This window comes from Acinonyx jubatus, chromosome C2, assembly GCF_027475565.1.
Source record: "Acinonyx jubatus isolate Ajub_Pintada_27869175 chromosome C2, VMU_Ajub_asm_v1.0, whole genome shotgun sequence".
NCBI lineage: Eukaryota > Metazoa > Chordata > Mammalia > Carnivora > Felidae > Acinonyx > Acinonyx jubatus.
In genome coordinates, this window is record NC_069384.1 from 59,322,657 (window position 1) to 59,340,462 (window position 17,806).

General features: G+C 37.7%; 1 protein-coding gene across 3 annotated transcripts in view; it reads left to right on the top strand.

Annotated features, from left to right (window-relative positions):
- The window catches only part of GRAMD1C (GRAM domain containing 1C), a 102,551-nt gene that overhangs the window by 51,895 nt on the left and 32,850 nt on the right, over window positions 1-17,806 (top strand). For all 3 annotated transcript variants that reach the window (XM_053220880.1, XM_027060877.2, XM_053220881.1), the window contains exon 7: window positions 15,183-15,301. In XM_053220880.1, coding sequence (XP_053076855.1) covers window positions 15,183-15,301 — 119 coding nt within the window. The remainder of the gene's footprint in view (window positions 1-15,182; window positions 15,302-17,806) is intronic.

Here is a 17,806-nt window from a genome sequence, read left to right on the forward strand (position 1 = left end):
AACTATCTCCACTGGTAGATAGTATGTTTTTGTAAATGTAAAATTCTAAGGAAATCCATAAAAACCCATTAGAACTAATAAGTTCAGCAAGTTGCAGAACATATGATCAAAATACAAAAATCAATTATATATTTCTATACACTCAAAATGAACAATCCAAAATTTAAAAAAAATATAGTTCATTTATAAATTTTTTTTAAATTTTATTTATTTTTGAGAGACAGAGAGAGACAGAGCATGAATGAGGGAGGGGCAGAGAGAGAGGGAGATATAGAATCCGAAGCAGGCTCCAGGCTTTGAGCTGTCAGCACAGAGCCCGACACGGGGCTCAAACCTGTGAACTGTGAGATCATGACTTGAACTGAAGTTGGATGCTTAACCGACTGAGCCACCCAGGCACCCCAAAAATAGTTCATTTATAATAATATCAAAAAGAATAAAATACTTGGGAACAAATTTAACAAAAGAACTTTAAGATGAACACTGAAAGCTACTAAATATTGTGAGAAGAAATTAAACAATACAAGTGAAAAGAGTCTCATGCTCATGGATCAGAAGACTTGATATTGTTAAGTTGGCAATACTCCCCAAATTGATTTGCAGATTCAGTGCAATCCCTATCAAAATCCCAACTGGCTTTTTTTTTTTAAGAAATTGACAAGCAGATCCTAAAACTCATATGGAAATGCAAGGTACCCAGAATAGTCAAAACAATCTTGAAGAAGGAGAATAAAATTAGATGAATTAGTCTGTTAGGGCTGCCATTACAAAATACTACAGACTGGGTGGCTTAAACAGCATAAATGTATTTTCTCACCCTTCCAGAAGCTGAAAGTCCAAGATCGTGGAATGGGCAGGGTGAATTTCTGGTGAGACCCCTCTCATTGGCTTGTAGCCTTCTCACTGGTTTTCCCTCTGTTCATGCACATTCCTGGTATCTCTTCCCTTTTTTTTTTTTCCATTATTTTTATGTGGGGTTTTTTGTTTGTTTGTTTTTTGAGAGAGAGAGAGCATGAAAGCAGGAGAGGGGCAGAGGGAGGGAGAGAGAGAGACTCTTAAGGAGGCTCCATGCTGGGCATGGAGCTCAGCATGGGCCTTGAACCTAGGACCGTGAGATCATGACCTGAACCAAAATCAAGAGTTGGATGCTTAACTGACTGAGTGACCCAGGCACCCCAGGGTATCTCTTCCTCTTATATAAATACCAGTCCTATTAGGTTAGGGCCCCACCCTCATGACTTCTGTCTTAGCTCAAGCTGCTATAACAAAATGCTGTAGGCTGGGTGGCTAAAGGTACAGAAATTTATTTCCTCATAGTTCTAGGGGCTGGAAGTCTGAAATCAGGATGCCAGCTTTGGTTGGGTTCTGGTGAGAATACTTCTTGCCTTCTCATTGTGTCCTGACATAGCAGGGAAGGAGAGAGAGAGCCAGAGCCAGAGTGAGCAAACTTTCTGGTGTCTTTTCTTATAAAGGCACTAATCTTATCATGAGAGTCCTGCCCTCATTTACCTCATCTAAACCTAATTATCTCCCAAAGGCCTCACCTGCAAATAATATCACATTGGGAGTTAGTGCTTCAACATATGAATTTCAGGGGGGAGGACACAATTCAAACCATAGCAACTTCATTAACTTTAATTTTCTCCTTAAAGTCCCTGTTTTCAAATATAGTCACATCGGGGGGTTAGGGCTTCACATATAAAATTTAGGAGAATGCAATTCAGTCCATAACATTGGAGGACTTGCACTTTTTTTTGATGTTTACTGTAAAGCTGCAATAATCAAGGCAGTAAGTTTACTGGTGTAAGTCTAGACATATACATTAATGGAATAGAATGGAGAGTCCAGAAATAAAATCTTACACTTACCAGCCTTAAATTGATTTTTGACAAGGGTGCCAAAATAATTCAACAGGGAAAGAAGTCTTTTCACCAAATGGTGCTGGCACAACTAGATAGCACATACTAAAGAATGAATTTTGATTTCTACTTTAGATGGTATACAATAATTAAGTCAAAATGGATCACAGACTTAAATGTAAGATCTTAAAGTATAAAACTCTCAGAAGAAACTGTAGCTGTGAATCTTTATGACTTTGGGTTAGATAGTTGTTTCTTAGATATGATACCAAAACCTCAAGTGACAAAAAAATAAATTCAAAACTTTTACACTTGAAGGTATCCATCAAGAAAGTGAAAAGACAACTCAAGGACTAGGAGAAAATATTTGCAAGTTATGTTTCTGATAAGGCATTCATATCTAGAACATAGAAGGAACTATTACAACTCAACAACAACAAAAAGACAAATAACCTATTAAGAAAATGGGCAAAGGATTTGAATAGTCATTTCTGCAAAGATCTGCAAATGGCGAGTAAGTGCATGCAAAGATGCACAATGTCATTAGCCATTTGGGAAACATAAAACCACACCGAGATACTACTTCACATTCATTGGGACAGCTAAAATAAAAAGCAGACCTTGACAACAGTTAAGGATGTGGAGAAACTAGAGCCCTCATACATTGCTGGTGGGGTTCTAAAATTTTGAAAACTTTGAAAAAATAGTTTGGCAGTTTTTATGTTAGACATAGTTTTTGCATGACCCAGCAATTCCACTCCTAGGTTTTTATGCATGAGAATTGAAAGCATATATTCACACAGAAACTTGCACTTGAAGGTTCTTAGCATTATTCACAAAGCCAAGAAGTGGAAATATCCTAAATGTTCATCAACTGATGAATGGGTAAACAGAGTGTCTATTCACAAAATAGAGTATTATTCATCAATACAAATGAGGGAAGTAATGATACATGTTACAACATAGATGATCCTTGAAACATTATGCTACGTGAAAAAAGCCAGTCCCCAAAGAACATATATTGCATGATCCTGCTTTTATGAAATGTCCAGTATAGGCAAAGTCATAGAAGTAGAGAGTAAGTTTGTTTCCAGGAGGAGGGAGAAATGAAAAGTGACTGCTAATGGATTTGGGTATCTTTTGGGTGTATGAAAATGTTCTAGGCTTAGTGGTGATAATTGTGCAGCTCAGGATATGCTAAAAACTTCTCAATTGTACATTTAAAGTAAATTTTGTGATATGTGAATTATAGCTCAATAAATCCGTCATTTTAAAAAAATGGCTTGGGGGGTGGTGTAGAGATTTCCAGCTGGTAAGAAAGGCTTCTTTGCAGCTGAAGCTTAAACATTGGAGGGCAGAACTTTACCTCCTCTCCTCCCCACTCTCCAGCTAAGCCACTCACTGGAGTGGACACATTGTGGCCTTTGTGGCTCTTATGGTTGAATGGTTTTCGAACTTTGGGGCAGCTGCTGAAGTTGCGGTCTACCAAACAGTGCCCCACTTGGCTGCTTTCACTTTCTCAGAGTCCTGGGGACACGGAGAAGTGGCCTGGAAGTCCCCAGTTGGAGCAGAGAGGAGAGACACGGGTGAGGGTGGGGAGCTTGCCGAGCCCAGCCCCTCCTCCCTCCTTAAGTGAATAGACAAGACTGGCAGTGAAGCACCATGTGCAAGCTCGCCTCGTCCCCATGAGTGTTTTCTGGCGTTTGGGCACCCAGGCTCCCCAGAGCCCTGCACCCATGTTCTTGGCCTGGGCAATGCTAGGGGTGGCGGCCCATGGATGCCTGGTCTGGTAGTGTGCGGCAGCCACCTGCAGGAGTATGGGGCAGCTGCACAAAGACTTCCTGCCCTACAGCTCTGCGTTGCCCTTTCAGCGTTGTGCTGCAGAAAGCCTGTTTCCCCTATGTTAGGCCCGCCATGTTCGGTTATATTGTTATAATTACAGTGGGCTGCTCTTGCTGGTATGGGCTGAAAACGACAGTGTTGCCCTAGAGACCTGTCTAATGCTACCCTCCAATGCCAAGTTTTCTGAGTTTTTTGGGAATCCCCCAGTTGCATCCCTCATTTTAATAAGGAGCCAAAGACTGCTGTTGCAACCTGCATTTGGTTATGTGCTGGATCTGAGCATCCTCCCCACATCCCATTTGCACTTATAGGTGAGAAAGTTGAGATACATCCTTATGAAAACAAGCAACTCCAGAGAAGTGATAAAGTTTAGGTTTACAGATGAGCCAAGGAAGAAACAGATTTGAACTTTAATGAAAAAAAATTTAAAAAGCTCTTTGAAGTGGGAGGAAGAAAGGTAATTCCATGGTACTTTTAAGGCCACTAAAGTATTTACTGGGTGGGAGTAAAATGTAAACCTCTTTGAAAAGATCCTGATGTCACCTGTGTTCTTGATGTGTACAAAAGGAGTGTCACCATCTTTATTGTAGTTTTGCTTTTTATATCTTTGGATTATTTGGTTCTTTCACGTTGAACTTGTGACTATCTTGATTGGATACCATACCCTCATTTTAATAAACAGAATGGTAACCATTTCTGCTGTATACTAAAACAAAATCAATGTTTAAGCATATTGTGTGTTAAAGACAATACAGAACTTAAACTCCAACTGAAGTTGGAGATGAGATCTCACTTTTAAAACTGCCCTCACCATGGGGGCTCCTGGGTGGCTCAGTCAGTTAAGCGTCTGACTTCGGCTCAGTCATGATCTCACTTTTGGGTTTGTGGGTTTGAGCCCCGTGTCTGGCTCTGCACTGAGCTCTTGGAGCCTGGAACCTGCTTTGGATTCTGTGTCTCCCTGTCTCTATGTTCCTCCCCCATTCACATTCTGTCTCTGTCTCTCTCAAAAATAAACATTAAATAATTAAAAAAAAATAAAAAATAAAACTGACCTCACTAGAATTTTAAACATTGTGGAATTCACCTGGAAAAGGAACTAGAAAACAAAACCAAAACCACCCTTCCTGTATTTTCCTAGTGATCTTTGAAAAACAGTTTTTTAAAACATACTAATATCTGTAACAATTGTAGCAATTCTCAGTTATAAGGTGTTAGTTGTCAGGCATAATGCTAAGTGCTTGGTATAGTTTTAGTATTGTCTGCAATTTTTACACACTTCAGTTGCCTTCTAATTTTTGAAAGTGATAAAGCCGCATTGGTTAGATTTCTTGAACTTTCATAATACTATTCCTTCAAAAAAGCAAAATCCATAAAATATACAGTATAACTACAAAATTCTATAAAAAACCTAAGCCATTTGAATAATACATTTTATATATATATTACGCACATAAATACACACACATATATATATATTTTTCTTTCCCCCAAAATATTTTTAGGGGCACTTGGGTGACTAAGTCGGTTGAGCATGTGACTCTTGATTTCAGTTCAGGTCATGATCCCAAGGTTGTGGTATTGACCCCTGTGTTGGGCTCTGTGCTGAGCGTGTTGCCTGCTTAAGATTTTCTTTCTCTTTCCCTCTGCTCCTCTCTCCCATGTACACCCTCTCTCAAATATGTAAAATGAAAAAAAAATTAATTACAAAATATTTTTAGAGAATTTAAGTTCAGAATATTGTATTTATGTTTACTTGTGACTGGGAATCTGAGAGTAAGAGTAAGTATGTCTTACTTAGTTTTACTTCTTACATGACAAGGCCTTAAAAACAAAGCAAACTAATCTAGAAAAAAGATTAAGGTAAATACAACAAAATGATTTTTAAATTGTGTGTGTGTGTGTGTGTGTGTTCTGTGTGTTTTATTGATTTCTCCAGTAAAATAAATCCACAAAAAAGGAAAATAGCTAGAGGCAAATATGATGCCTTTCAGAAAGAATGCTTTTAAAAGTACATTTTTTTCATTCATAAGCTTCGTCTGATGTATTGCTTCAGAAAGAACAGTTTATTTCAGATATTTGACTTAGCTTAACATAAATCCTCAGTGTGTAGACATGTGTTTAACCTGTCACTATGGTTAGTCATGCAGTAATGTATAGCACTTCAGCTTAGTTCACAATCTTTGAGCTTAGCACCTTTTCCTAAAATTTTTTTTAATGCTTATTTATTTTTGAGAGAGAAACAGAGTGTGAGTGGGGTAGGGGCAAAGAGAAAGGGAGACACAGAATTTGAAGCAGGCTTCAGGCTCTGAGCTGTCAGCACAGAGCCTGAGGTAGGACTTGAACTCATGTACAGTGGGATCATGACCTGAGCTAAAGTCAGATGATTACCCATTAGATGATGACCCGGGCTCCCCAGCACCATTTTTATAGACAGCACGTTGAGTATCTGCGATTTGTGGGGCCAATAGACAGTGGCAGCTCCATTCTTTGATACAAACAATTGGTGGTTTCTGTCTTTTGTGAAGAAGTGTGCAACCGTGGTTTAAGATAATACTGTAGGCCTTTCCCCATCCTCAGCTATTTTGTTTAAAGCTCCTACCCCTTCCATATTCCATTTCAGAGCCAAACAATCTTGCCATCTGTTTTTGTATAGTCCACAAAGTAGGAATGGCTTACCTTTTTAATTTGGTTTTAAAAAAATCAAAAGAAGAATAATATTTCATGGCACAATTATATGAAATTCACATTTCCTTGTCCATTAATAAAATTTTACTGAAACATAGCCACATTCTTTTGTTTATTTATTATATGGATGCTTTCACACTGCAGCAGCAGAGTTGAGTATTTGCAAGAGACTGGTCTACAAAGCCTAAAATATTTACCGTATGGCCTTTCACAGGAAGTTTTTGACCTCTGAACAATACTACAGCCAAATTTATCTTTTTTTAAAATGTATGTCTACCAATATTAGCTTCCTGCTTAATACCCATTTCCCTTGGAATAAAAATCTAAAATTTTATCTAGGGACCCCATGATCACGCCCCAGCCCACCATTCCAGCTTCATCTCAACACACCCTCGCCATTCTTAAATGTTCTGCCTTTCTCCCCTGCTCCCCCTACAGTAGGTGTTCAAGCAAGGTCTTTGTGCCTGCTTCTTTCCCGCCCCTAGTTTGAAATGGAACTCATTAATGAGACCAAGTCAAGTCCATTCCTTTACCTTTCTATAACATCTTGCAATTTTCCTTTGTAAAGTTCACTATACATATAATTCTGTGTTCTACTTCTGTTCTCCTTGCTTGACTATAAACTCCCTGAAGATAAGGACCATGTCTGTCTTGTTCATTGTTCATAGTGTTCATTGTTCATAGTGACCAGGTCAGTATTCACTATAGAACTTTGGCATACATCTTGTTTCACTCAGTATCGTCTGGCACTCTGTCAATAATGCCCTTTACTCTCAAGAGTGGACAATATGTTATAGTGTTACATTATACATAGTAGATGCTCAATAAATACTTTTTGAATGATTCAGTTTAGTAAAAAACTTCAATGATTTTGACTACAGATGATCATTACATTTAAATAACAAGACTGTTTCTGGGGGGCCTGGGTGGCTCAATCGGTTAAGTGTCAGACTTCAGCTCAGGTCATGATCTTGTGATTTGTGGGTTCGAGCCCCGCGTTGGGCTCTGTGCTGACACCTCAGAGCCTGGAGTCTGTTTCAGATTCTGTGTCTCCCTCTCTCACTGCTCCTCGCCTGCTCGTGCTCTGTCTCTCTCTTTCAAAAATAAACATTAAAAAAAATTTTTTTTAATAAAAAAAATAAATAACAAGACTTTTACAATTCTCTGCTCAAGGAAAAGGCAAAGGATGGGGAGAAAACAGGCATTTGGTTACAGAAACAACAGTCAAGGTATGCCTTAACTCAGTTTTTTAAACCTCTATGTGACATGAGAACAAATGATTATTTGGAAACACTGAAGAATCCTCAGTTGCCAAAGGAATGTTATCTTTGTATACTTGAATTATCAAGAAAACAGGATGAATATATAAGGTTATTACTTAAAGAAATTTTTTTTAATGTTTATTTATTTTTGAGAGAGAGAGAACGCCTGTGCAAGCGGGGGAGGGGCAGAGGAGACAGAATCCGAAGCAGGCTCCAGGCTCTGAGCTGTCAGCACAGAGCCTGATGCAGGGGTTGAACCCACAAGCTGTGAGATCATGACATGAGCTGAAGTTGGATGCTCAGCTGACTGAGACCCAGGCGCCCCTATAAGGTTATTACTTTTAACAAAGCTTAAAAGTTAAAAGTTTTTTTTGGTTAAAGCTCAAGCCTCAATATTAATCCTTTCATGTTCCTTGTGTTCATGTTCCATGTTCCTGCCAATACAGGCAGGATGTGTATAGAGTCAAATTGCTCTTTTTGTACTATTTTTCTCTCAGAGAGATAATGGTGGTCTCTCTTGCCAGTATGTGGGGGCTGCTATGAAGCTAGCTCTTCATGCAAATTTAAGAATACATTTTGAGACTGATTATTTAAAACCAGAGCCTCTGAGAGCAAAAATTTGCACTCATTTTAAATTCTAAGGCTTAAAGAGACAGACTGGCTTTCTGACTTATTTCCTAAGGTCAGAAGCAGGGGCATGTGTCAGAATTAGGGGTAAGGTGATGAGAGGAGCTCTTCTGATATACACAGACCCCCCCCCCTCCAAATTTTGATTCATGTCATTCCAGCTTCTGTTTTGGGAATTGCTAATAGGAGAATGACAAAAGGGTGTCCTATTCCTCAGGTGTGTTGGGGAAAAATGGATTTAAAATGGTTGGGGGTGCCTGAGTGACTCAGTTGGTTAAGCATCTGACTTCCGCTTAGGTCATGATCTCACAGTTCATGAGTTCCAGCCCCGCATTGGTCTTGCTGCTGTCAGCGCAGAGCCTGCTTTGGATCCTCTCTCCTCCTCTCTCTCTGTCTCTGTCTCTCTCTCTCTCTCTCTCAAAAATAAACATTTTAAAAATAAATAAAACAGTTGGTTGATTATATTAGTATGTATAAAGAACAAATATGTCAGTCTGAAGGGGGGTTGGCTGGACTTAGGACAGAAAAGTAGAGTTACAGAGGCCAACTGAGATCACTAGAGAAATGTACAGAGATGAATCATCAGTCCACACCAACATCACAGTTGGTCCTTTAAACTGTCTACCTTTGCTCTGATTCCATGCTTATCATGCAAATTTGTGATTAGTAATACCTGACTTAAAAGGTGTTGAGCACCCTGTGTGGCGGAATGAAAGATTTCCAGTGACTAGAAAGGACTGTCCCCCTGTTGTGCATTAGTGCATTTACTACTGACAGAGTATATGCAGTATGTGAGTGTGGCTTGTTAAAGTTAGCCACTCTGAGTGCAACTACAGGCCACTGACAGTGCTGGGGCCATTCTCCAAAAGGCGGTCAGTTTAGGAAGTTAATGTCAAATTCTGAGACCTTTTGGAAGAGTGTCATCCAGCCTTCTCCTGCAGACTCCTCAGTCTTGTCAAATCCCCTTATTCTTTCTCGTGCCTCTCCCCAGTGATCACTTGTTTTGGAATTCCTGTACTTGGAAATCTAGAAGTTTTCCTGTAGTGCTATAAATCTGAGTACAACATTCAAACCTGCCTGGAAAAATAAGTGTAAAATTGCTGACTGTTTTAGTCACGTTTTCTATATAATAGCCTGGTAATGGAAAAGTATTTGTATTCTTATATTGTTCCCTCTGTTTTACCTTGTTGGTTAGCAGAACTCCTCCACCTGTTTTCCCTCAGTTGGTGAAGTGTACCTCCTTCTACCTGGTCACCCAAGCCAGAAACCTGGATGTATCCTTGTTCCTTACCTCTCCTTCCCCAACCATGTTGTGTTGTTCACCAGGGCCCTCATCATTTCTACCTTGAGCCATTACAATAGTCTCCTAAATATCTCTTTTTAACACTGTAATTTGTCCTTTAGATTGTTACCAAAGTGATAATGGTTTTAAAAGTGTATCTTTCAAAAAACAGGTTTGAACTTTTTACTTTTCTATGTGAAACCATTAGGTGGCTTTTTATATTTTAATTTTTTTAATGTTTATTTTTGAGAGAGAGAGAGAGAGAGAGACACCATGACTTGGGGAGGAGCAGAGAGAGAGAGAGAGAGAGAGAGAGAGAGAGAGAGGGAGGGCCAAAGGAGCTGAAGCAGACTGTGCACTGACAGCAGAGGACCCAGTGTGGGATTCAAACTCAGGAACCGCGAGATCGTGACCTGAGCCAAAGTCTGATGTTTAACCCGACTGAGCCACCCAGGTGCCCTGGCTTTTCATATTTTAACAGTGTAAACCCTATATTCCTCAGCATGGCATACAAAGCCCCTCATGCCCTGGCTGCTTCCCTCTTCCCCACTGACTCTTTCCTTCTCCCTTCTCTTCCTTCCGCACCCCCCCTTCCCTTCTTCCCTCTGCTAGTCTTGGTGAACTGGCTTGCCAGGCTGTTTCCTTGGCATGCTTGCACTTGCCATGGATGTTCTCCATGTACTTGATCTGTCAGCAACATTCCACACTACGACACACTCCCTCCATTTTGAAGCACCTTCTTTCCTTGAATTCCATGACATCATTCCTTCTGGACTTCCCTCTTACCTGTCTGGTATTTCCTTCATTCTTTTTTTTTGCTGGCCACTCCTTTGTGTGCCAGGCTTTCTTAGGGCTCAGTCTTAGGTTCTGTTTTCCCTTGTAAGCCTACTGAATTTACTGAATACTTACTGATGGTTTACTATAGGAATTTTTATATTTAGCATATAAGTATATATGATCTTAGTATATATGATCATTTACAGTATAGCTAAGGTATATTTTTCTCATAGCAGTTTGGTTACCATAATAGAGTAAGGATATCTATCTATAATTGCAACCCATGAGAATTTCCATAACATGCCAAAAGCATTGATTTTTAGACAGTGTACTGTATCCCCCATGTGTGCTTTCTTTGTTTGAGGGCGTGCTATTCTCCGGTGTTGCTCAGGTCCCTCATTCTGCTGTTGCATTAAATGATTAGGTTTTAGCAACCCCCCAAAAGGATATCCTTGCAGTTCATTGAGTAGCATTTGATGTTGTCTAACACCTTACTAAATTAAATGGAATACCTAGGTAGAAATTCGGGCAAGCTGTGATTTTTTATTTAGAGGAACATTTTTCTTCAGGAAAGAAATTGGAATTGGTAGATGAGACTCTCTGTGTGTTTATTATATCCCAGGTCCCTGCCAGGAAATTATTCTGAAGAAAGTAAAAAATATTTTTAAAGGAAAGAACTATTGAGTAATGAAGATGTAAACTTTTCAGTGATGAATGATGTGCCGAGGGCTTATTGGAATTGCTTGACCTGAATAGCTCACTCTTCTTGCCATTTCCTGGCGTTCCATTTATAATACTCAAGAACTCAATCTTTGATAGTGATAAAGGGTTAATGCATGAGTCTGATGAGGTGCTACATCAATACTGAAGAAGTGGCATATGAAGAAGTAATAATGACATTGCTAGAAATGAATAGAAAGCGATAGCATGGAGGAAGAAATTTAGCCCTTGATATATTTAATCCTTAAAATGAGATTGACATAGTAATTGAGCATAATAAGCAAGATATTTTCATTTGCATTTTATTGTTTCTAATCTTCTGTGGAACAGAAGAAACTGAGAGCTGTCCCTTTAATAAAACCCTGTTTACCTATCCTCTTCTAGTAGGAGTGGCTTAGGAACCTGTAGAGTGAGGTGTAACTACCAATTCTGCATTCTGACCTGCAACCTTGGAAAGAGTGCTGATACTACAAACCAGGAAGTGACAAATAATGTGCTTTGAACTCTGTAGGACTTGTCTTTCATAAGGAAAAGCCTCTCATAACAAAAAGAGAAGATTGAAACAGTGATTTTATGTAGTTGGAATTAAATATTGGGAACTCTGCTGCAGATAAAGACTTTGCAGAATACTTAGAATACAAAGCTTTCTGGGCCAGAAATTGATCTTCTGACTTTTGAGTCGTATCTGATTGCTGCTTGGTTTATCTTTATTTTGTTAAAGTAGCCTGCAGGCTGAACCAGGACTCTTCATTGTTTGCAGGTAGGTGGTCAGCCTTTGGTTAAAATTTAGGATGTTTTTTAAAACAACCTCTTTAGAAAATTATTGTTATTCAGAGAATTATGAATATCAGTCTGGGTATATGTTTTAATGTTTAAATATTCAACACGACTATAAATAAATGACCATGTTTTTGTCTTTTCTGATCAACTTTATGGAAAAACTTGTTTTTAACAAATGAGCAGATCTATAAAATGGTGAACTTAAAAAAAGATGGTGAATTAAATGAGTTCTATTTTGTTTTCCACTAATTTACATACATAGATACTTTATATATATACTTTATATTTTTATAAATTTATATTTATATATGTAAACATATACTTTATATATAAATACTTTATACTTTGTATAGAAGTTCCTATATATATATAAGCTCAGAAATGAAAAAGTATATTGAAATTACCCTATTAACTATTCACATCTTGATAGTTTTTGATAACGTATTTAAAACATTCATGTAGTCAAATAAAATTGTGTTTTTATTGTTAATATTTTATGTCTAAGTTTCATGTCATTCAGTTGTAGGAAGTCACCTGAATATTTATAATTGTTTTATCTACTTCTTTTAGTCTGTTTTTGGAATAGTTTGATATTTATTATTTCAGAGAAGTTTTTATGACATAATCTTCCACAAGTATATTGAAATATTTCTTGTTTCTCTTTATAAAGTTAACCATCCACTTATGACACTAGAAGTATTTCAAAGATAATGTCTTTGAAAGATTGAGTTATTAGTATGAGCTAACTGCTGTACACAAATGGCTTTTTTGGAGTGGGAATCAGAAAAGAAATGTGTTAGGATCAAGAATCAAGTTCCTTAACTTTCTCTACCACTAGTGATCCTTTTTATTTTTCTTTTGTGGACACTAGTCTTCCAAAGACTTTGTCCACCAAGCAAATGGTATATAACTAAATAATAAAATCTTAGAACATTATTGTTTATTAGACAAACATTATTTGCAATGAGAGTTTCTTATGAGCCTGAATAACTGCTCTAGGCTAATGTAATTCAGCCTCAAAGGGGCCTGACATTTTACTTAGCTTGAATAACTTTATTGTAGGTAATTGTTTGGATACTTTTTATTTTTTGAAATATTGATAGTAATGTCTGAATTTTCATCAACTACTCTTGTGGAATCTTACCAGTCTGGGTATGGCAAATTGGAAACTAGTGGTCTAAAATGCAGAAGTTTTTTTCTTAATTTCTTCGAGGTTCTGTAAAATATAGTGAAGGTCATCTAGTGTAATGTAACAAAGATTCCGTAGCCACTAGACATGGAGAAGAAACAAGGAGAAAGAAAAAAGAAAGTGGCATCTGTCAAGGGGAATATCAGGGAGGAATTTAAGGCATATATTTGGCCCCCTTAAATCTCCCTATATTTATCTCTATTTTCCAACTTAATTTTTTTTTTACCCCAGTTAGGTCAATAAACTATTAACCGACTGCAAAATAGACATTACCTATGTTCTTTATGTATTTATTTTGTACTTGTGTGTTGGTGTCTCTCTCTCAAAATTTCCTCCTCTCTCCATTTTCCCCATTCATGTCCTTCCTTCAGCTCTGCTGAAGACATTTAGCCAATGTGAAGCCTTATCTGATTACGCTAATCCACAGTAATATTTCTTGCCTTTAGACTTTAAAAAAATCTTTTTTTACATTTATTTATTTTTGAGAGACAGAGAGACAGAGCATTAGTTGGAGAGGGATAGAGAGAGAGGGAGACACAGAATCTGAAGCAGGCTCCAGGCTCTGAGCTGTCAGCACAGAGCCCTACGCAGGGCTCAAACTCACAAACCATGAGATCATGACCTGAACCGAAGTCAGACGCTTAACTGACTGAGCCACCCAGGCATCCTTGCCTTTAGACTTTTATAGTAAGTTGATTGTATCAGTACTTTAGTACTTAATATTATAGCCTGTCATATTTAACTTAAAAGTCTCCCATGGTTCTTCAACTATAAGTTGTTTGAGAACAAGGAGCTTAACTTGTATATATCATGTTTATTCTTAGCCATGTAGTGCAGTGATACATGTTTGGAGGTTCTAAATAAATATTTGCTAAATGAATGAGAAATAGTCTTGCCAACAGTTGCCTCAGGTGTTATGCTGCCTCCCTCTACTGTGCTTAATCATGTAATTAACCACCTACAATGTTTCTAGAAATCAGACCATTGGTTATCTTATTATTATTGTTTTTGTTTTGCTCTACAGTGCATGCATGACTTTTTTGTTTTAGATGATTTTAACACTGATATGTTACCTATAAAGAAAGAACAAGATGGATTTTTTTATAAATGAATTAAAGGAAATACTCTGAATTCTATCCTGTTGCCTTTTATATTGTAGGAAAATATAACTTAAAATTTACTGATATATAAGGTGTTAAAAATGGTCAAAATATTCAGATACATTATGGATTAAGAGAATGGTTTTGAGTTGATGATTAGAACACTGAATGCTGATCCAGTGGTCATGGTAGACAGTTGGATTGTAGAATTTATTTATTTGTTTGTTTGTTTGTTTATTTATTTATTTATTTATTGGGCTGTAGAATTTAAATTTCTTTTTTAAGAAAATTTCTTTTTTAATTTGAGAGGCAGAGAGAGACAAAGCACAAGTTGGGGAGGGGCAGAGAGAGAGGGAGACACAGAATCCAAAGCAGGCTCCAGGCTCTGAGATGTCAGCACAGAGCTGGAAGTGGGGCTTGAACTCATGAACCAGGAGATCATGACCTGAGCTGAAATCAGATGCTTAACCTACTGAGCCACTCAGGGGCCCCTGAATTGTAGAATTTAAATTGCAGATTAGTGATTGCCCAATAATACTATGAATAAATTATTTTATGAAGAGACAATTTGAAACCTCTTACTTCTCATTTAAGTAGTTATTATGTTATATACTTTAAAATCATCATTTTATCTACTCCCAGTATCAACCCTGTCAGGTAAGTTTTGTTAACCCGTTTTTAAAAAATGTTTATTTATTTATTTTGAGAAGGAGAGAGAGCACGGGCAGGGGAGGGGCAGAGAGAGAGAGAGAATACCAAGCAGGTTCCATGTTGTCAGTGCAGAGCCTGAGGTGGGACTCAGTCTCACGAACTGTGAGATCATAACCTGAGCCGAAATCAAGAGTAGGACGCTAAACCTATTGAGCCACCCAGGCACCCCTGTTAACCCATTTTTTATACATGCAGAAAACTTTCATTTGAAAAGGCCAAATAACTACCAAACTTTCACATTTAGAATCTGCACAACAGGTCATTTTGACCTCAAAATTCATGTTTGAATCACTATGTTGTAGTATCTTATATTTTCCAATATTCAGTGTAATTTTTGTGTCATTTTAGAGCTTGACCAGACAGGAATTCTGGCAGCTGCTCCAGCAGAACTATGGTAATGAGCTAGGCTTAAATGCTGAAGAGATGGAAAACTTGTCTTTGTCAATCGAGGATACTGTGCAGCCAAGGTAGAGCAAAATGTTAACTATCACAACTTATTAATCATTAATTAAAGCAGAATTATTTTAGACTTTACCAATTTAGAATTTCTATTAAATTGTCTTTGGGTGGAATTTGCCTCTTTGGTCTTTGTAGTGGAATGAAGTGAAAGGTGAGGACATTGAATAGTTTGCTAAATTGGTAAACAAATATAGGACATGCAAGGAAATGTTAATTTTGTAACTCTGTTATCTAGGGTTTGCTTAAAGCATAGTTTTAGTAAAACTTTTTATTAAGGGTCTGAAGAAGTACCTAGTGACATCTCTGAGCTTGTAGATAACAATAAAATAAACTAGCTGGTAGGTATTTTGAGGGATACAAAGACGGTATGATGTTTCCTCAAGGAAACCCTAGCATAGTGCTTGACATGTAGTTGACACTCAATAAATACTGAATGCATTAATGAAAGGAGCTGATAGTACTATGGAGAATGCAAATACTTATAATACAGGGTTGAAAATGACATAGGCCAAAAGGAGCAATAGATAATATGATAAATTCAGAGATGAGACTATTTTTGACTGATGGGGATTCTTTGGAAGAGTGGATATTTTTATTAATCTATACAAGTAAAAGTGCATTTTGTCCAATGGTAATTGAGGTCATAGCAATAAAAACAATTAAGGATAATACATTAAAATTCTATAGTAGACATTATAAATGACGGAAGCAAGTGAAAGAAGTGAGTTACCCAAGACCACGTATTGTACAATCCATTTATGTGAAATGGAATCCAGAATGAGCACATCTATAGAGACAGAAAGTAGATTAGTATTTACCAAGGGCTGGGAGGAAGGGAGAATGGGGAGTAATTACTAACAGGCACAGGATTTCTTTTTGTTGATGAACATGCTCTAAACCTAGATAGTGGTTGTGGCTGTACAACTCTATAAACCACTGTATTGTACACATTAAATGGGGTGAATTTTATGGAATGTGAGTTATATCTTAATAAAACTCTTAAAAATTCTATAGCAAGTTAAAAATGGAAATCTTTCAGAAGTCTCAGTATGTTTACAGTTTTTTTTTCTTCTATTTAGGTAGTCTTCTAGTTATGCTGATCCTCTTTATACTGTTTCAGCTCAGCATCAATATTTTAGACTTTTTTACGTGGTTGCACATGCATATTTTATTAGTTTTCTGTAAAGTTAAAAATTTCCATTGTACTACTCTCCTTGTAAAGTTTACTAGTGTCTCTTAGGTACTGGCGCTGGATAGAAAAACAGTTGACATAATGCAGAGAGCCTTGGGTTATGGTAAAGAAGATCTGGATTCTTGTCTGGACTTGGCCACCAAGTATCTGCACAACCTCAAGCAAATCTCTTAGCCTTTCAGATCCTCACTTTACCCATCTCTGAAATGAGATAGTTAAACTAGATAATTTCCAAGGTCCCTGCCAACTCAAGGAGTTTCTTGTGAAGAACAGAATATTTTTTTTATTAAAAAATTTTTTTTATTTTATTTTTTTTAATTTACATCCAAGTTAGTTAGCATATAGTGCAGCAATGATTTCAGGAGCAGATTCCTTAATGCCCCTTACCCATTTAGCCCATCCCCCCTCCCACAACCCCTCCCGTAGCCCTCAGTTTGTTCTCCATATTTATGAGTCTCTTCGGTTTTGTCCCCTTCTCTGTTTTTATATTATTTTTGTTTCCCTTCCCTTATGTTCATCTGTTTTGGTTCTTAAAGTCCTCATATTAGTGAAGTCATATGATTTTTGTCTTTCTCTGACTAATTTCACTTAGCATAATACTCTCCAGTTCCATCCACGTAGTTGCAAATGTCAAGATTTCATTCTTTTTGATTGCTGAGTAATACACCATTGTATACATCTTCTTTATCCATTCATCCATCGATGGACATTTGGGCTCTTTCCATACTTTGGCTATTGTTGATAGTGCTGCTATAAACACAGGGGTGCATGTGTCCCTTTGAAACAGCACACCTGTATCCTGTGGATAAATGCCTAGTAATGCAATTGCTGGGTTGTAGGGTAGTTCTATTTTTAGTTTTTTGAGGAACCTCCATACTGTTTTCCAGAATGGCTGCACCAGCTTGTATTCCCATAAAAAAGTTTTTTTTAAATGTTCATTTATTTTTGAGACAGAGAGAGAGCATGAGTGGGGGGAGGGACAGAGAGAGAGGGAGACAGAATCTAAAGCAGGCTCCAGGCTCCAAGCTGTCAGCACAGAACCCAATGCGGGGCTTGAACCCACGAACCGTGAGATCATGACCCGAGCCCAGGTCAGACGCTCAACAGACTGAACCACCCAGGCAGCCGAGAATAAATATTTTTGACCAAGTGCTTTATACACTGTAAGTTCTAGCTTTTTGAGGTCACCAGAAAACTTTCTTCTAGCAATTGAGTGCTTTCTCAGAGAGAATGTGGCCAGATTCTTATTTCCTCTTCTCTTCCTTTTCCCTTTCTTCCTATTTCCAAAAGAAGTGTATCTGTCTCAAACCTTTATTTCCTC